General features: G+C 38.5%; 1 protein-coding gene across 21 annotated transcripts in view; it reads left to right on the top strand.

Annotated features, from left to right (window-relative positions):
* The first annotated feature begins 340 nt into the window (after positions 1-340).
* The window catches only part of BCL2L13 (BCL2 like 13), a 99,812-nt gene continuing 78,719 nt past the window's right edge, over positions 341-21,433 (top strand). For 12 of the 21 annotated variants that reach the window (XR_012493803.1, XR_012493802.1, XR_012493801.1 and 9 more), the window contains exons 1-2: positions 344-499; positions 12,738-12,908. Coding sequence is in view for 11 of the 21 variants with exons in the window: in XM_074325127.1 (XP_074181228.1) it covers positions 12,788-12,908 (121 nt within the window). In the remaining 10 variants the exon portion in view is untranslated. Of the gene's footprint in view, positions 500-8,672; positions 8,865-12,737; positions 12,937-21,433 lie in introns of those variants that run through there. The other 9 variants (XM_019757292.2, XM_074325122.1, XM_074325124.1 and 6 more) reach the window with 7 other exon arrangements.

Here is a 21,433-nt window from a genome sequence, read left to right as displayed (position 1 = left end):
AAAGCGCCACACTTGTTTGCTTAATACATCCATAGAACATATTCTGTGGCTACGGAACGTAGTTCTTGGAAGCAGCAATGCTTCTTGTCGTGGGCATCGCCAGCTCCTGTCCCCTCGGCAGTATCCGACCTCCCTTCCATCAGCCCTCAATGACCTCCACCAACCCCAGGAATCACAGATTTGAACGATTCCTGGGAAAAGAGGGCTAGGCGAGGTCGGCTCCTCTGAGTCACATCTGCACGAAGGGCCCTCCCAGAGCGCGAGGCCGGTACTTCCGCTGGGGAAGCCGAGCCGCCCCTTCCGGCGCTTCTGCGCCCCCCCCCCCGCCCCGCGCCGCGGTGACGGAAGCACGCCGGGGGTGACCTCACCCTCCGACATGGCGGCGGCGGTGGATTAGGGTCGCCGGTCGCAGCAGCCACCGCCGCTGGGGGACCCTGTGGGAAACAGCCGCCGCCGCCGCCGCCTCTTACATCTCTTCTGGGGCAGGGGCCAGGGCCAGGTGAGGGGAGTGGGGCTCTGGGCAGGCGGAGCTGGTCCTCGCTCGGCTCCTCAGGCGGGTTTTCACTGGGTAGGAAGGTGTCCAGAGACTGTGCCGCACCGCCGGCGCCTCAGTGGGTCCGACGGCGCGCGAGTGGGAGTCCGTGTCTGACCGTGAGTGAGTGAGTGAGTGAGTGAGTGAGCGTGTGTACCGGCGCTGCTTCGCCCGGGCTTCCAGAAGCTTAAAGGGCCCATGTCACCGCAGCCGGACCTGTCCAGCAAGGTGCCGTCGCGAACGCTTGTGGAGCGGGGCTTCCTGAGTGGGCAGCGGGAGGCCAAGGCTCCCCGGCTCTGCACCGCGGTTCTGCCTCACGGATACCCTCACACCGAAAGCCCGGCTCCATTTTTAGAACCAGGCTGGGGGGGAACGTGGGCTTCTTTTTGGTCGAGGAAAAGGTTTTCTTGCGATTCGTTTAGAATTATAGATTAGCTCTGCCCATCCTAGTCGTTTCTTACAGTGTTAGGAATTTTTTATGCTTTCTTCACTGCTGTTCTGACACCCGTTATCATTTTTTCAGAAAAACCCTTCAGACCCTTGGATGCAATACAGTTTACACTGTGTTGTTTCTTACTTTGATTTATATCCTCTCACCATTTCAAGGAGACCCCAAGTTTCTTTTCTTTCATAACTGACTTTGAAGGAAAACTAGACTCTTGAGTTGAGGCTTTAACGGGGGTTGGAAATCGGACGGAACTGGCCAGTTCTTCACAGGCTCCTGACTGCTAGCTTTGTTTAGCTCTTAACCACTCCCCGCACAAGTGTGTGTTTTTCCAAAATAGCTATCTCATCGTCTCTATTTAGAAGTAAACTGACAGTCCCTCCTTAACTCCCACTTTTATGACATAAAGCAACCAACAGAAAGTCTGCGAAATTTTTAGTAAGAGTTCCCCTAGGGGTTTGGTGTAAACCAGAATGTTGATCTCTGCTCTGACTTGTTGTGTGACCTTGGATGGTTTGCCACACCCTTCTGATACCTTCTTTTTTTCCTCCCAGAAAATTAAGCAAGTGTTTGTGTAAGTAGTGAACTATTTATACCTCATACACACAGTTGGATAAATATACACTGCACATTTGCACCTGCAGATTGAAAATATTTACACTGTTATGAAATATTCTTCATTTGATGATAGGCCATTAAGGATTTTGAAAATCCTTTTACTCTCAGTAAATACCATGTAAGTATTTTTTTTTTTAATGACTCATTTTCTTATGGAGGACTCTACCTCAGTAGTTGAATTCAGTTGGAGGATATGTAAGGTTGAGTTCATCCAGTTTTGTAAAGAAAAAATGTGATCACTAGCACACTGGTTAGTTAATATTTACTAATTTTTTTTATTTATTATTTTTTTAAGATTTTATTGGAGAAGGGGAGCAAGACTTCATTGGGGAACAGTGTGTATTTCCAGGACTTTTATTGGGGAAGTCTGTTTTTCCCAGGTCCCATCAGCTCCAAGTCAAGTTGTTGTCCTTTCAATCTTAGTTGTGGAGGGCACAGCTCAGCTCCAAGTCCAATTGCAGTTGTTCAATCTTAGTTGCAGAGGGCGCAGTCCGCAAGTGCTTGCAGCGGTCGAACCGGCAACCTTGTGGTTGAGAGCACGCACTCCAACAAACTGAGCCATCCGGCTGCCCTAAATATCTTAAATACGAAGTTTTTGGACAAGTGATTTGCAACTATAATATTGTTTAAAAAGATATTTCTTATGAAATATTCTCAACGTACGAAACAGAAGTTTTAAACAATTAGTACTGCCATCCTGCTTTTTATGACTGTTTTTCAAACATGATTTTGGTTCATATCTTATTCCAAATACATGGTCACCAAGAATTCTTAACTAATACATATTACAGAGTTGAAGGGAGCAGGACTCTTTTTTAACAGCTTTATTGAGATATAATTCGCACATACTGGTACAACTCACCAATTGCACAATTGAATGGTTTTTAGTATATTCACTGAGTGTATAACCATCACCACAATTTTCATCACCCCCAAAAGAAATCTGGTACCCATTAGGAGTCATTATTTCCACTCTCCCCCACCTTCCCTACCTGGACAACCACCGTTTTGCTTTCTGTCTGTAGATTTGCTGATTCTGGATATTTCATATAAATGGAATTATGTAATATTTGGACTTTATGACTGGCTTCTTTTACTTAGCATAATGTTTTCAGGGTTCAGCCATGTTATGGCATATGTCAGAATCTCATTCCTTTTTATGGCCTGATATTCCATTGTATGAATATATCACATATTTTTATTCATCATTTGATGGGCAGCTATTTCCACTATTTGGCTGTTTTGTATATAATGCTGCTATGACTATTCCTGTGCAGGTTTTTATATAGACGTGTTTTTATTTCTCTCTGGCGTATATACCTAGGAGTGTAACAGTAACTGAGTTCTATGTCTCCCTTTTACACAAGCTATCTACACATATGGGAATCCTAATACTGTGAAAGTCAGACTGTGTTTGTATGTCTGTGGGGAGAGAGTGAGAGTAAGGCTTTCCTCCATAAGTATATTATTTGGGAGTGCCAACTGCTGAGTGAAAACATTTTTGGGCAGCTCTTAACACAGGATTGAACTAGAGTGTTTCAATTAGACATGTTGCAGTTGGAAAGGGATAGCCTACATTAGAATACTTAGGTTTTGCTGAGTTTTAAAAATGACGCGTTGCCCAGTTGCATTTCTCAGCTGGATGGGGTGAATTTTTGCAATTTTACAGTTTTTATTAGGATTATTTAATTTTACCTATTTTCTTTTGGAAAAAGTCTTAGAATTCTGTAGGAGCTAACAAAGCATGGATTAAGAAAGTAGAGTTATTGGATTCATGTTAATTTTTGGAACTTTTAAAAAAATTCCCTACTCAAACCACCAGTGAGTCTTGGGACTAGAGATCTGGTAACCAAAATTTGTAAGGGGTGGCCGGTTCGCATAGTTGGTTAGAGCGTGGTGCTGATAACACCAAGGTTGCCGGATTGATCTCCTCATGGGCCACTGTGAGCTGCACCCTGCAAAGTTTGTTAATGTTTAAAAATTACAAGTTTTGATTTATGACTGAGTTATCTATGGATTTTTCTTTTTATAAATTGGGATTATAGATCTGTTCAACTCCATATTATTGCAGTATTTAACACTCTTATTATAATTTTATTTTAGTGGAAAGAAATGGCTAAAAACAAAGAACTTCCTGAAATGATTTAATTAAAACATGTTAAATTGTAATGTGTTTCTGTTAAGGTTCTATGGGGTTAAGGAATACAATACAGATATGATAGTCTAAATTAGTATGTCTGAGACGGATGCTATAAATTTCTATTTTTAACAAGTATCCAAGGTGATTATGATCTGACAAATTTGGGAAACAACTACAAAAAATATGTTGCAACAGATTTGCTTTTCATAAGAATTTAAAGTAGAATTTAATAATTACTGCATAGCGTTCTGGTTAGAGTTCATAAAAATGTGCTGAATTCCTACAGTACTTACCCATGCTAGTATCCTGGGATTTACACTAGTACTCATCATAGAAATCTGGTTAAAAAAAGCAAACTATTTATTGTAAGATTGTGGATATTACATTTGTTACTGAAGGCTCATGGATGTTTTATTTGAGACTGGTTTTGGAGATGCTACCAAATAAGTGTATTAAGTTACAGGATTAAGTTTCCCCGGACTCCTCAGGCTGTCCATCTGGCTGACAACTACTTGTAACTTAATAGAGGAACAAACTAAAGGAGTAAGGCAGAGAAAGAAACATCTGGATAACACAAATATGCTTAATAGCTTGTTAGAATTGCACAAAAGATAGGAGTCTTAATTTTTAAGTTCATTCTTTTTTTTTTTTTTTTTTTTTAAGATTTCATTGGGGAAGGCGAACAGGTCTTTACTGGGGAACAGTGTGTACTTCCAGAATTTTTTCCAAGTCAAGTTGTTGCTCTTTCAATTTTAGTTGTGGAGGGCGTAGCTCAGCTCCAGGTTCAGTTGCTGTTGCTAGTTGCAGGGGGTGCAACCCACCGTCCCTTGCGGGAGTCGAACCGGCAACCTTGTGGTTGAGAGCCCACTGGTCCATGTGGGATTCGAACCGGCAGCCTTTGGAGTTAGGAGCACGGAGCTCCAACTGCCCGAGCCACTGACTGGTCTGGCCCCTAAGATCATTCTTATATTCTTGATACCAAGAACACTTATACCTAATTTGAATTATACCTAATTTGAATTCTAAAAGTTTCTACTAGATAAAAGTAATTACATCTTTTTGATCATTTAAAAAGAAGCTGGAGATGTCTAGGAAGTGTACTCTGTGTTGCTGAGGTGGTAGTGAGGTGAATCGGAGCGTTGTCCTCTGCTTCCAGGAAAGCTCTGGGTAGTGGTCTCAGGCTATATTTACCTTTCATCCAATTTGTCTGTTTCCTTTTTATTCCCCCATGCCCCACTCTCAAAATTGACTAATTTGCTTCTTTCAGTATGCTGGGTGTCTGATATTTGGAAAACCAACTTGTTTTTCTACCATTTCTTCCTGCTGTTGTTAGTATTAGTGTTTTCACCTCTGTATTCCTCTCACCCAGCACATTGCCTTCATGCAGTAAGATTTCTACATAAGATTATGTATTGAATAAATGCAATTAAGGGCTAAGAGCTCAGAAGTGAAGAGGATGTACGGAACCAATGGTTGCATTACTAACTATTAATAGCTGTATGATTTGGGGCAAATGAATTGTCTATTCTTGTTTCTTTGTCAATAAAATTGAGACTACAATATTTTCCTTCTAGCATAAGAGGATTACTGTGACAACACATGGAAAAGTGCTTCAGAAATAAAGGTCTCATGGAGATGTAATTTATTTATGATACTAGAAATGCAAGAGCCCATTGTGGAGTCTGCTGATTAGTCACTACAGAATGTTGCGAAGGAAGTAGATGCTCTTTCTTCTCAGAATACCCTTAGAGTACATGATCCCGCAGTAGCGCCTTGGCGGGTACGTGTGGCATATTCTCAATGCCTCTGTTCTGTAATTTAATACAGATGTAGCAAATATATAATAGTGCTCCTGAGGTCTGTCTGCCCCTACTCCTAAACACAGACCTGAATGAGCCACTTTGTTGCTATGCAACTGGAAGCTCAAACTAACTTTGAACTTGGATGGATATTTTATACTGTAGGTCTGGTATGTTTATAAGTAGAATGTCAAATACACATTTAAAGCCTAAAAACCATATACTAAACTTAAATGATTGGACTTGTATTATCTTCTCCATTAGTGTGAATTGTTGAAAATGATGGATATAATGTAATCACTCACCAAATATATGGATGTATGGATATTTACATATATACTAGAGCTGAGAACTTTATTGCAAATAGGATGGTGAGTGTGGAAGATGGCAAATGATGAAATCTGTGGTTAAGATTGCATTTATGATTAGGCAATTGGGATTTGTAAGAAGATTTGAAGAGCACTAGGCTAAAAATCGAATGTGGAAACTCAGTGACCTATACTTTGACTAAGACATCTGAGTCAGAGAATGACTAAAAGTGTCTTCAGTGGTACGGATTTTTGATAAATACAAGAAATTTGAAAACGAATTCTAGAACATCAATTTTTTTATTTAAAGCATTACTCAATATATGAGTATTTCTTTATTCCTGTTACCAAAAAGTTCTGAGATTTTTTTTTTTTTTTAAATCCAGACCCTGACTTCTACCCTGTGAGATTTTATTTCAGGTAGTCTGGGATCAAGAATCTGTGTTCTTTTTGTTTTTTGAAATTTTATTGGGGAATACTGGGGGACAGTGTGTTTCTCCAGGACCCATCATCTCCAAGTCGTTGTCCTTCAATCTAGTTGTGGAGGGCGCAGCTCAGCTCCAAGTCCAGTCGCCGGTTTCAATATTTAGTTGCAGGGGGCGCAGCCCACCCTCCCATGGTGGGAATTGAACTGGTACCTTGTTGTTGAGAGCTTGCGCTATAACCAGCTGAGCCATCCGGCCGCCCCTCTGGAAGCTCAGCAGCAGCTTGTTGCCTTCAATCTCATTGTGGAGGGCGAGGTTCACTGGCCCATGTGGGAATTGAACTGGCAACCCTGTTGTTCAGAGCTCTCTAACTCAGCCATCCGGCTGCCCAAAGACTTTTTAAAGCTTAAAATTTGTTAGTGATTTGCTCTGTTCTCCCCCTCTTTTGGAACTTCATAATTTATTCCTTGCTCTCTATATTTATGTCCCATTAGCTCCTTCTCCACTGAGTGTGAAGTCTCTAATTGTATACAAAACAAAACAAATGAACTCTGAATCAATTTCTCTCTCTCTCTCTCTCTCTCTCTCTCTCTCTCTCTTTCTCTCTGCCCCCCCCCCCCTCCCTTTCCCGCTCCCCCATTGACTTCTTCCCTTTAAACCATGCTCTTTCTTTGAAAGAATAGACTTAAAACTCGCTCTACTTCACTTCCCATTCGCTCTTGAACTCTGTACCTTTTGCTGTTGGCCCTGCAAGTCAAACAGAACTGCCCTGTCAGGGATCATTACCCTGACACTTTCTTTTTGATGGGCTCTTGTTACATTTGCATGTTTGTTCACTACCTTCTTATTGAAGCGCCTCCCTTGAGTCCATGAACACTTTCCTGGTTTTCTTCCTACCTTTCTGACTATGCCTATCCAGACTTAGAGATGTCCTCTGCCAGCTTCTTATCTTTTGGCCACCCCTGAAATGTCAGTTTTGCTCTGAATTCTACGTGTATTTCTTTTTCAGATCAAACTAATAGTACTCAACATATTTTTAAAACCATGTCTCCTTTTGATACATATTTCTCTGGCTCCTATTCTGGTGGTGGTACTTGGGGAGGGGAGGAGTGCATTATTCTTTGCTCTCAGCCCCTCACTGAGGGTCATTGATACAAATAAGACTGAAGATTTATTTCCTGAGCTATACTTTCTATACTTGGTAATCTGAAAACAACAGGTAATGTTTCCTTTTTCAAGTATGAAACTGTTAAGTATGTGTTTTCAAACTCTATTACTCCCCTACTCCCCCAAATTTTGATTCTCCCCATTTGAAATCACTGCTTTCCATTCACTCTGCTTAGGTAATTTTATTTACTTGCATCTGTGCAGAGTATAATTTTGTGTCTCCAGACCTTTCTGAGTTTAAGACCTATCCGTCCAACTATTTGTTGTGCATCTCCACCTGGATAACCCAGAAGTATTCTAAAATTCAGTATGCCCCAAAGTGAACTTGGTATCCTTCTCCAAACCAAATCTTCCTATATTATCTGACTGAGAAATAGGAATAATACCAACTTCCATACAACTACTCTTATTGATTACTTAACAAATGTTTGACTTCTCACCGTTTTTCATGTCCTTCACCTTTGCTTTCCTGGTATCCTGTATAGTTCATGCCTTTATACATCTCTTTAGATTTTTCTAACGTTGCCCTAACTTGAGTCCTTGCCTTCTATCTCCAGAGGTAGTTCAAAAATGGGGCCTGACAGTGATCAATTTTAATATAGGAACAGAACTTAGACAGCCTGGGGGGGGTTGGGACTTTGTCCCTTCAACTTTCTTCCATAAATGTCACTTCTCTCAGAGCCTTTTCAATAAGAGATAACTAGTGGGAGCTTCAAGGTTTTATTCTTTGACAAGAGGTTTATGTACTAATGTTTATATTCAAGGTAGGTCTGTACATTATAATTGTAAATTATAATAATGGTAAGTAATAATAAGAATAAAGAGGTCAGCTGACAGCCTCATGAACTGTTGAGTTTTGGCTGATTGGACATGAAAGATTATCTGTCATCAACACCTATGTGTAAAAATAATTAACATGAGCCCTTCTAATAGGAAAAAATTATTATGTTAGTCAAGATTTACAGCTTTCTAGGTTCAGTTATCACCAATTAAGCTCAAGATACATCAAGAAATTAGAAGTAGTTTTCTTAGAAGTTGTTCCTGTTTCCTTAAAGCCAAATAAGTATACAAATAGTTGGGATAATTGAGGGGTTTGAGAAAATATGTTTCTTTTTCATGTACAGAAACTTCTCTCCTGCCCTCTGATAGCTTTTTTCATCAAAATGACATAAAAAAGAACAGAATAAATTAAATTTTCTAAAATGTTAGCTCTTTTGCTTATTTATTTTCCAGCTCCAATCCTTCTCAATTAGAACTTTATAACAGTGGGCACAGTCTCTGGACACATTTCAGCTGCAATATTCACTCTTGATGTGTTAGAGGACCTTGACCAGAAAGTAACTACCAGCGTGCCTTTTAAAGGCACAACTATGTTTGGCATGGTTGGTTGTGATGTGTCTGAGGTATTGGAATCACTTGAATTATCCCAGGTGAGTAAGGAGTGTCTGTCAGTCTCTGTGGCAAGGTTGTTCCTAAAGAAATGGAGTGTCATGTAGCAGGGGCATCTGGGAGTGGATGGACCCTAAAGTCCTGATCCCTTGAGTCCTGATTTTTTTAATGCTCTCTATGATTGTGTTAATATCACAATTTTTTTCTAACACCTCCAAGCCCCAAGCACTGTTTTCAAAGCCTTACCTGTACTCTCTCGTGTAATTCTGATGCTTCTGGGGCCTTGCATCCATCATCCCTTACTCACCATCAGCTTCCTACCACAATCATCTGCACCTCTCCATCTCGGTTATTATTAATATTATTATTATTTTAAAATTTTATTGGGGCGGGGGCCTTGTGCATGATAAGCTTGTGCATTGGTCTGGCCAGTTGTGCTAAGGAATTTCCACTCATGAGATCAGCCTTCAGACAGTGATAAACAGGACTTAGTGAACAACTACCTTAGCTTTCTTGCCCTTCAGGTGGGACAAATATGAAGCATGTTCTCCGCTTCAGACAAATCTGCAGCATGCTGTCTCTGAAATTCCTAGCAGGAATTAGATCCCAGTCACCCCAATATATCCTGCTCACTCATGCACTCTATTGATTTCCCTCCCTTCCTATCTTACTTCCCACTCCCCAGTTTCCTGGGACCACCCTCTAGTTTATTTTTATCTCAGGATTAGCTTCTGAAGGAAAAAAAAAGAATGAGACAGTCTTTATACAGTCTGATAAGCTATTTTTTCATTCTATCTTTCACACCACCATGATTTTTCTAAACTATAATCTGTTAATATGCTTCTCTTGCTTAAAACACTTCAGTGATTCCAAATGGTGTTAATACAGTAGTTTTTAGCCTATTTTGCATCATGATCTAATTTGTGAATCTAGTGAAAGAAATGGCGTGTTTTTCTCTTGGAAGAAAATGCTCATGCACACAGAATTTGCATATAGTTTTAGGGGCTTCATTCATGGACATGGCTAAAATAATTCCTGGCTTACAGGGTAAAACCTAAGCCTCCTAGCATCCCATAGCATACAAGGAACACCAGACGCTGACTTCTGTTTACTCCTCTGAGCCCGTCCCCTTCATAGCGTCTGATATAGCCGTATCAAATTCCTTAATTTATGTGTTGGTCCATGCTGTTGCACAATGCTTCTGTGCCTTTCCCTGCTCTTTACATCTAAAATTCATCCCTGCCCCATTGCCCAGCTGGTTCAATTAGTGAATAACCGTTCATGTCCCAAGATTGGCTCCAGTTTTGCTTTATAAAGCCTTTCCTGATTTCCGTTCCTTTTTCCCTTTTCTAGAGAGATTTGCCTATTTCAGCCTTTGGGTTGTCCTCTCCCACTCTGTGGATACTGACTTGATCATAGTACTTTATTGTTCTTATTTGTTTAGATATTTCTGTTCTACTTGGTTGAACACTCCTGAGGCAGGTGATTTATCTCAGTTTGGTTTGTGCCTTATACCTAAAGAGTACCTTGTAGCTTAAGACATGTGTTGAGTGAACACAAAAAATTGTCAGAAGGCATTGTCTTCTCTTTTAATAGCTGTAATTACTCGGTCTGTTTGTGGACTTTGCAGAATTAGAAGATTTCTCTAAATTATAAATTTAATCTAGTAATCTCCTAGGAGTAATGTGTTAAAATTGTTGAGGAACTGCCTTAGAAATTTTAAGAAAAGTAGGTTCCAGTTAGATCTTGGTTTCAAGCAACACAAAGTGTTTCTAATTTACTTAAGTAGAAAGGAACGTACGGCAAGGGTACACCATTCTGGGTGTCTCACAGAAAGGATGGGCAAGCTGGAAAATTCGCCTCCGCAAAATAGGCAGGAACCAGGGGAGACTGCTGCAGACTCAGTCAGACTCAGGCCACAGGAATACACTAGTAGTTAGGACACTGCAGCTGTATGTGCACCACTGCCTCTGTTGAACTCAGACCACTGCCACCTTTCCTGGGAATTAACTGTAAATGTCTTTCCAGGCTCCAAATCCGAGGTGGGAGCCCTGACTTGGCTGAACCTAGATCACATATCTGTACCCTAGGTGCCCTGGACTAGAAGAGAAGAGAAAATGTCTACCCCATTTTAGCTCTTGTAGTGGGGGATTTGTTTTCTACTAAGATTGACGCTGTTGGGGTCTGATGGTAGGCAGGCAAAAAAATAAAAAGGCGAATGTCTGTTACAGCCCTGCTGCTAATTAATACCTGGTTTATAGACCTCAGAAAACTTATTTTACCTCTATGGGTTTCCCTTTTCTCATTTGTAAATTTGAAATACTGTCATGTCACGATTAAATGGTAACAGTATAAAAGTATGATAAAATATTTTGGGCTGTTGGAGGAGTAAAGCATCCTGTAAGAACACAGTGGATGTAGCTTTTATTCCTGTGATGTAAGCTATAGCACTTTCCTTTCCTTTGGAGTATGTGTTAATAATTTTGAAATACCTTTCTGAATTTTATGGGAGCTTTTAAAATTGAATAGGGTAGTCCAGGCCTATTGTTTGATTTATTGGATATTTTGATATAATTTGGTAGCATTGCCTCCTGGAAGATAGAAACTATAGGAACTTTTATACGTTGAACCAAGATTTCTTTTGATAGCATAAGTAAAAACTGATAGTAATAGCAACAATAAATGCATTAAAGAAAGACAATATTTAACCATTCAAGGCAGATTTTTGTGTTATCTTTCTTTTTATCTCTTTATATAGCCGCTTGTTTATTTTGTGCATTTCAAGCTCTGCATGTATTTTTTTCATTGTTTATCATTCTAGGACATTTCTCTTAGTTTACTTATTATAGATCTTAAATTTTGCCAACATTGCCTGTCTCTCCTTCCTGTTATTATTTATCTGAACCTCTTTTTATTTTACTGGGTATTTCTTGAGATCTCAAAGCAGTCTATATTGTTGTTTTAAGCAAACAACAAAGTTATTTGGGAACCTCTTAATAAGACATTTTGGTTGGAAACAACTATTAAGGTACATAGTAGGTGTCAAAAGGTACAGATTTTCAGTTATAAAATAAATCCTTCATGGAAATATAATGAACAGCATGGTGACTATAATTAATACTGTATTGCATATTTTCAAGTTGCTAAGAGAGTAGATCTTAAAACAAAGTACCTGGTAGGTAAAATAGCTACTAAGTCTAGGTGAAGAAGTAAGAGTTATAGTTGTATTGATTAAGGAACAAGTTAGGTTGCCGAATGAAGAGATTCAGAATAAAGGCTCTTAAACCAGTCCAGAGACTAGTGGTTCAGGATGGCAAGGCGACTCTGCTCCACATAGACATTCAGGGACCCAGGTTCCTTCTGTCTTGTTGCTTCACCATCCCCTAAAGTGGTGTGCTAGTTTGCATGCCAAAGCTAGGTGTCTGTCATATTCACATTTCAAACCATAGGAAAGAGGGAAGAAGAAGTCTTTAAGGAAAGACCCACAAATTACAGATATAACTTCTACTCATATTCCTATGGCTAAAACTAGCCATGTGATGCATTAAGTTGGAAAAGAGACTGGAAAATATAATCTGCAGCTGTATACATGGACCTAACTGAAATTTAGGAGGATTTTTTTAGTAAAAGATATAAGACATCGTATACTGGGGTGGGGATGAGGTGGGGACTTAGCTAGTGTTTTTGCCACATAGGTGAAGATATAGAAACTAGGGGGAGAGAGGGAAATTTGCTTTTCATCTGGAGTCTGAATAAATTCCCACTTGTAAGTAAATAAAAGTTACATTTTTAAGATTACTGAGAAAAGTCTGATAAATATTTATTTTCATATTTAGTTGAATAATTGGTGTCAATGGGAAAACTTATTGGCATGTAATAGAATTCAAACTGAAAAAATACTTTTATGTTTTTAGGTTTTACACATCTGTTAGTAGACCTTTTTGGAGCTCTGCCACCCAACTCAATGGCGTCCTCTACTACTGTGCCTGTAGGATTTCACTATGAAACAAAGTATGTTGTTCTCAGCTACTTGGGACTCCTCTCTCAAGAGAAGCTGCAAGAGCAACATCTTTCCTCACCCCAAGGTATTATCTTTGGCTTATGGTGGTTATAGTAAGTAGTAATAATTACCTCGTATATAAAAGTATTTGTATCTAATTCACATTTATGGTTTATGTGATCAAATAATACTAATCAGCTTTCAAGGAATAACCCCTCTTCCCATCGCTTGATCCATTACCAGAAGCAGCTGCTTTGAATGCTTTTTAAGAGCTTGATATTTTAAATGATCGCCCTTGGTGCTGTTTAAAATGTACTAAGTCCATGTAAATAAACAGAAACCCATGTGTCTTCAGAGATTTCATACTTAATAAGACATATATTAGAATTACATAAATTATTTTTAAATTTATAATACAATTAAGTTCCTTGAATTGCCTTTTTTCAAGGATGTTAGATTTAAACAATTTTTATATCTGATAAACAGTTTTTAACACATTTCTTTGTATTGGGAAGTTATATATATCCTTTGTTTGTCAAACAAAGCTTAAAACAGTTACTGGAGTCTGAATCAGTCTTCATGAAGATACCGTGTTTCTCCGAAAATAAGACCGGGTCTTATATTAAGTTGTGCTCCAAAAGACTCATTAGGGCTTATGTTCCGGGGATGTCATCCTGAAAAATCATGCAAAGGGTTATTTTCCAGTTAGGTCTTATTTTCGGGGAAACACGGTATAGCATCATCATCTTAAATATTCTCATTCACAGATATCTAATGCAGCCTTGGAGGTAGTTCTTATTTATACTCTATCATTCTGGCTTCAGAAAGGTTAGTATTGAGAATTCAGAAATGATGGAATCCAGTGGCCATTCTAATACCGTGTTTCCCAGAAAATAAGACCTAACCGGACCATCAGCTCTAATGTGTCTTTTGGAGCACAAATTAATATAAGACCTGGTCTTATATTTATATTATATTATATTACACTACACTACACTACATTACATTACAAAATAAGACCGTGTCTTACATTAACTTTTGCTCCAAAAGACGCATTAGAGCTGATGGTCCGGCTAGGTCTTATTTTCGGAGAAACACGGTAGTTAGGAAGGATGACAGAAGGTGTCCCAACAATGCTAACTTAATGCTTACATATAACTAGTGGGTGTGTTCTATTTTGAAATATTGAATCATATTTTAAAACACCAAAAGTAGGTTGCTATTTTAAACAAAATGATATCAAAATGACAATGACTTTTAAAACTCATTAAAGAAAATGTGATACCAAATACTATATTATTTCACCAAACTCACACAGCAACTATTTTACTTCCTATTATCTTCTAATCTTTATCAATGTACACATGATTTTTACATAGTTGTAATCAATCATTTGTTATTTTTTTCACTCAGTTTTGTCTTAAACATATTTGCATGTTTCTGTGTTCTCCTTTATTGTATGTCTAAATATTTCCTTTTTTTTTTTGTATATATGCTGCCAAAGCGAGCACCTTTCTTTTTTTTTTTTTTTAATGAGTAGCACTGCTATAAAATTTTCGGTTTCACATAAAAGCCATTCTACCTAGGTCACTAACATTGGTAGTAGGGCTTTAATTGAAAAATTCAATTAAAGAGGGAATCATAAATAAAGAGGTTATTATAAGAAATTTTAATTTAAAATGTTAATGTATATTTATCCAGCAATTTTGATGTAGGGCTAAGGATTTTTTTTAAAATATGGGTCTGTTGTTTAGAATTCCATGTCATCTTTCTAGCATATCTATTACCTATAGTTTCTGATTTATGTTTATTTAAGGTAGAGTAAGAACATAAAGACACGTATAAAATAATCTGATTAAAGAGTCATGCTAAATTTTTACGATTTTTCAACTGTATAAACAACTGTAAAAGTTGTTTCTCTCACACCCAATCTGAAATGATATTTTTAAAGCAACTTCCCAAAACATTTACAAAGTGTGATCAAATAATACAGTGAATGTTTAAAAAATTTTATTATAGTAAAAGACACATTGTCATTAATACCCCTCAAAATACTTCCCCTCGCTTCAAACACACTTATCCCATTGTTCTTGCCACTTTCTGAAGCAAACCTGGAAGTCCTCTTTCAGGAGTGTCTGGTTGCGCTGTTGTGGCTGCCTCAATGTCCTGAATCATTTTGACTTCGGGGAAGAGCCAGAAGTCACATAGTGCCAGATCCAGTGAATAAGGTGGATAAAGGACACACTATAATGTTTTTATTTGACAGAAATTGCCATACCAGGAGCAATGTGTGACATGGAGCGTTGTCACGATGGAGGATGATTTACGGCACACTTTAAAACACACCTTCTCAACTGTAGCTCACACCTGCCTGACTGCAATGAGCAAGTTGAAACTTGTCACACACTAAGGTTCCACACGCTGCTTCCCATATTGAAGATCCCTGCCTTTCTGTTGGATGGCACTCGGCAGCAGCATTCACCATAGTTTGTGATCACAATGGAAAGGCTCCATGTCACACATTGCTTCTGGTACGACAATTTCTGGCCAATAAAAATATTATGGTGTATCCTCATCCATCTTATTCACTGGATCTGGCACCGTGCGACTTCTGGCTCTTCCGCAAAGTCAAAATGACTGTGAAAGGTAAACGTTTTGAATTGATTCAGGACATCGAGGCAGCCACAACAGCACAACTAAAGACATGAAAGAGGACTTCCAGAACTTGCTTCAGAAAGTGGCAAGAACAATGGGATAAGTGTGTTTGTAGTGAGGGGGAGTATTTTGAGGGGGATTAATGGCATTGTATCTTTTACTGTAATTTTTATTTAAACATTCACTGTTTAAATTTTTTATCACACCTTGTAATTTAACTTTTGTAGAAATACCAAGTCTCGGGATGGCTGGTTAGCGCAGTTGGTTAGAGCGTGGTGCTAATAACACCAAGGTTGCCAGTTCAATCTTCGCATGGGCCACTGTGAGCTGCGCCTTCCCCCCCCCCAAAAAAAAAAGGAAATATCAAGTCTCTATAATCATATTTCAATGATGTCTATGATTTTAAATAAATTATACAATTTCAGTGGCAAGTATAACTTTCGTAAACAGGTGGGGAGAAAAATAACTAATTTTTGGTAAGCATACAACTTATGCAAGTATGCTAGAAAGTAGTCTGCTAGCTGCATGTGTTCAGCTTGCTTTGGGCATGTTCAGTATGTTTTATAGTGAGACTGTAGTAGGTCTCTTAACAAATCACTTCAGTGGAGGTTAGTTAAGAGTGCTTCTCCTATATATTTAAAAAAATTATTTTGCTAAGTTATCTAGAGTCAAACTATGGAATCAGAGTAACACCATTTTCATGAGGGGCTTGCCTTTTAAAATAAATATGTGGCCTATAGATTGTCATACCATGTAGCATATCTTTTTAAGTTTTTGCACATCGTTTTAAAAACTTGTTATAACTTCTGAAATGCTGGATCCCATTGTTCTAAGTCTCAGGTATTTAGACTCAGCAAGCGTCTACCATAACGGACTTACTGGGAGTCTAACTGAGTAGTTGCATTCCTAGTGATTCATGCATAAATGGTTAGCATGCTTGAGGTAAGTGTTGTGTCTACAGCCGTTCAGTTTAGGAGGAAGATTCTGGGAATTAATTTTATGAACACATGTAGTTTTTATACTTCAACCTCCTAGAACTCCATAGGTGCCAAAAGTGGACATCAAGACTCAGTGAATTAGAGTAAGATAATTTATTACTCCAGCCCAGCAAACATCAGGAGTGTTACCATGGTAGCACCAGTTCCCTTGCCCCCAAGTACCGCAGGGTAATGCAGTAAACCCACTTGATGGCATTTCATATAGTAGGTTGTACTGCAGCTGAGGAACCCAGTTCACCTTTCTCAGGGAGCAAGCAGTCACATTGTGGTCATTTCGACCTACCTAATTGGCTTTGAGTAACTTTAGAAATGGCTCAGAGTCAGAGGACAGGTAGGTTTTCAGTTTGTCACACTGGGCAAGGACATACAAGGATGCTTGGGGCTCATTGAAGGCTACCACTCCTAATAGTCTACTCCTCAAGATTAAATGCAGTGACATTCAGTGAAAGCCATGACAGCAAATGAAGTTCATTGTTGAAACTTCTGGTTCATTAACACAAGATAGATTCAAATATTTTCCAGAGTACCTATAGATGAATACTGTAGTGAATAACCATAGGTTTTAAGTACATTTTCATAATCTTTGTAAATTTATCTAATTTTTCTGCTTCACACATATTTTTGCCACTATCAGTAGTAATACATCTTAGCAGATTCTACTTCAGGTTGTAGCGAATTAGTGTTTTCCCAATTTCTTTGAAAATAATCTCGCGTGTAATTATTTTGTGCAGGCTATGCCAATTCTTCAGATACTTCAAGCTCGGCATTGACTCCTTGAATAAACAACTGCTGAGCAGTTTTCAGACACCTGTCAATGTATCAAGAGCCAGGGAGAACCACTCAAAATTGTTTGCCTTATATTTCAGTTGACTGTTGATGTTGTTCCGGTTGTCCTTAATTCATTGAGCAACTGATCCTCTCCATAAAACTGATAATCGTTTTGTGGTGTTTTTTTTTAGCGAAAACCCATGGTTTTCATGTTTGCTTTCTCTTTTTTTTAAAGATTTTTATTGGGGAAGGGGAACGGGACTTTATTGGGGAACAGTGTGTACTTCCAGGACTTTTTTCCAAGTCAAGTTGTTGTCCTTTCAATCTTAGTTGTGGAGGGTGCAGCTCAGCTCCAGGTCCAGTTGCCGTTGCTAGTTGCAGGGGGTACTGCCCACCATCCCTTGCAGGACTCGAGGAGTTGAACAGGCGACATTGTGGTTGAGAGCCCACTGGCCCGTGTGGGAATCGAACTGGAAGCCTTCAGAGTTATGAGCACAGAGCTCCAACCACTTGAACCACCTGGCCGGCCCCAAAGACTAATAATCTTAAACTTTTTTTTTTCTGGACACATTTCTTCAGCTGCTGCAGTTGGACATGATTTAATTAACTCAACACCAGTAAACAGCTTACCTTGCTAACAACTGAGCCATGTAGAAATTTACTTTGGTTGCAGCCTCATTTTCATTGTTTGTTTATTTATTTATTTTTAAATTTTTTTAATTTTAATTTTTTTTATTGGGGAACAGTGTGTTTCTCCAGGGTCCGTCAGCTCCAAGTCATTGTCCTTCAATCTAGTTGTGGAGGGCGCAGCTCAGCTCCAAGTCCAGTCACCGTTTTCAATCTTTAGTTGCAGGGGGCGCCACCCACCATCCCATGCAGGAATTGAACCCACAATCTTGTTGTTGAGAGCTTGTACTCTAACCAACTGAGCCATCCAGCCACCCCTCTGGAAGCTCAGTGGCAGCTCGTTGTCGTCAATCTAGTTGTGAAGGGCACAGCTCACTGACCCATGTGGGAATCGAACCGGCAACCCTATTGTTCAGAGCTCGCGCTCTAACCAACTGAGCCATCTGGCCACCCATCATTTTTTATTTTATGAAAAAAATTCCATGATGAGATGTTCCTTTTTAAATATTCTAAGTTTTCTGACATGCTTTCCTGTGAGTTGGGAATACTGTGATGAGTGCTTGATAGTCTGGTGATACCAATGCATATTTTGTTCTTTTAGCACGGCTATAATGTCACTGCATACTAAACATAATACTTTGCCATCTGATTTGATAACAAAATAATGCTACCTCCATTGTTCCTGAAAACAGAATATTTAAAGGCCATTTTTCTTGTTTGACATGATGGGTCTGCATAGGTAAGATAAAAGTTGTGGTGTGGCTATTGAGATGATGTGTAGTTACAACTGTGTCACTGCGTCTGGTAAGTGCTGAATAGCAGGGAAGCTCTGAGAGCATTGCACACAGTCTTTATTGGAGTTGCTCATCTCTCATATCGAGGCACAAAACAACCATAAATAACACATGGATGAGTTAGGGTGGCTGTAGTCCACTTACATTTTATTTATGGGTACTGTATTTCCTATAATTTTTATATATCATGAAATACTGATTTTTGTCTTTTTCAACCATTTAAAAATATAAAAATCATCCTTACCTCATAGGCTGTACAAAATATGCAGTGGGCCAGATGTGGCTCATGGGTCAGTTTGCTGGCACCCGATATGTTACATCCATGCAAGAAAAATTATTTTTCTCATTCTTATTGAGGAGCTTATTTCACTTATGCACAAAACTAAATGCTGTTATTTTTTCATATTAAGCCCAAATCTGTCTGTCACTTTCATTCTTTACTCATATTTCTTTTTTTATTAAAATCTTTATTTTTAATTATGTAAGTAAAATATATATAAATTTGGAAGTATTTAGAAAAGTTAAAAAAAAAAAGAAAAGAAAAACATCCTATAGTCCACTAACTGAAATTATGAAACGTTAACATTTTTTCCAAACATTTTTATAGGTCCATATAAATTTGAATTTATGACTTATAAAAATGAGATCATATATATGCCAATTTGTAACGTTTTAAAAATTAACAATATATTTGAACATCTGTCCAAGTCAACAAATAAATATGTATAGTCTCCTACTGTAGGACATTTAGGGCATTTACTGGTAAAAGGTATTCATCACCCACTTTTGGAGTGGACACATGACAGTCCTTAAGTTAGCCTGCAAATTCCATAAAACTTTACCAGTTTCCAGTTTCATTAACTGTTCCAAAATATTCCCCTGACTAGTTATAGCTTGATAGATCTAGAAAAACACTACTTAATAGAACTTTGTGCAGTGGTGAAAATGTTCTGTATCTGCTATGTCCAGTATTGCAGTCACAAGTGACGTGTGACAGTTGAGTGCTTGAAATGTGACTAGTGAGACCAAGGAACTGAATTTTTAATTTAATTTTTGTATTTAGAAAGCTAAATGTGGCTGCAATATTTGACACACAGGTCTAGAACTCAGTTTTCTGTCTTCCCCTCTAAACCAGCCCCTATTTTTACAGTAAATTTTTAATGACACCACCTGCTACCCAGGCTTGAAAGATAAGTATCATCTTTTAGCTCTTATCTCTGTTTCCTGCTCTCTTTCTATGTCAACTGTTACCAAGTGTCCCAATTTTTGTGACGATTCTCCCATTATCTTATAGGTCCTGCTTCAAATTATTGCAGATGTCTCCTGATTTTCTCCTTCATTTTATGTCCTCTTATTCATACGTTTTACATGCTACAAGCAGATTGAGCTTCCTAACATTGCCTCTTGCATTGAGAACCCACAGTTGCTCCCTTTTCCCTAAGGCTACTCTGCAAAACTTTCATTGGTACCCATGATATAGTCTCATTGCCTCTGCGTCTTATGTTTGTTATTGCCTTGTATTTTAAACAACCCATACGTTCAGGAACACAACAGGGCTGTCCCCTATCAGCCCTCTGCTTTTCAACATAGTGTTGGAAGTCCTTGCCAGAGCAATCACGCAAGAGAAAGAAATAAAAGGCATCCAAATTGGGAATGAAGAAGTTAATTATCACTCTTTGCAGATGACATGATGCTATATATAGAAAACCCTAAAGACTCCACCAAAAAGCTATTAGAAACAATCAACAAATACAGTAAAGTTGCTGGCTACAAAGTCAACGTACAAAAGTTCATTGCTTTCCTATATACTAACAATGAAATCTCAGAAAAAGAAATACAAAAAACAATTCCTTTTGCAATTGCAGCAAAAAGAATAAAATACCTAGGAATAAAGTTAACCAAGGATGTGCAGGACCTATATGCTGAAAACTATAAGACATTTTTGAAAGAAATTGAAGAAGACACAAAGAAATGGAAAGACATTCTGTGCTCATAGATTGGAAGAATCAACATAGTTAAAATGGCCATATTACCCAAAGCAATATACAGATTCAATGCAATCCCCATCAAAATCCCAATGGCATTTTTTAAAGAAATAGAACCGAAAATCATCAGATTTGTTTGGAACCACAAAAGACCCCGAATAGCCAAAGCAATCTTAAGAAAAAAGAACAATAATGGAGGTATCACACTTCCTGACTTTGGCTTGTACTACAGGGTTACAATAATCAAAACAGCATGGTATTGACAGAAAAACAGACACATAGACCAATGGAATAGAATTGAGAACCCAGAAATCAAACCACATAAATATGGACAGATAATTTTTGACAAAGAAGCTAAAAACATACAATGGAGCAAAGACAGCCTCTTCAATAAATGGTGCTGGGAGAATTGGATAGCCACGTGCAAAAGAATGAAACTGGACTGCTATCTGTCACCATGTACCAAAGTTAATTCAAAATGGATCAAAGACTTAAGCATAAGACCTGACACAATAAACTGCATAGAAGAAAACATAGGTACTAAACTTATGGACCTTGGGTTCAAAGAGCATTTCATGAATTTGACTCCAAAGGCAATGGAAGTAAAAGGTAAAATAAACGAAAGGGACTATACGAAACTTAAAAGCCTCTGCACAGCAAAAGAAACCATCGACAAAATAAAGAGGCCACCAACTGAATGGGAGAAGATTTTTGCAAACAGTGCCTCTAATAAGGGGCTAATATCCAAAATATACAAGGAACTCATGCAACTCAACAACAAAA

Source organism: Rhinolophus sinicus, linkage group LG02 (assembly GCF_036562045.2).
Source record: "Rhinolophus sinicus isolate RSC01 linkage group LG02, ASM3656204v1, whole genome shotgun sequence".
NCBI classification, from domain to species: domain Eukaryota; kingdom Metazoa; phylum Chordata; class Mammalia; order Chiroptera; family Rhinolophidae; genus Rhinolophus; species Rhinolophus sinicus.
This window is presented reverse-complemented; position numbering and strand designations above follow the sequence as displayed.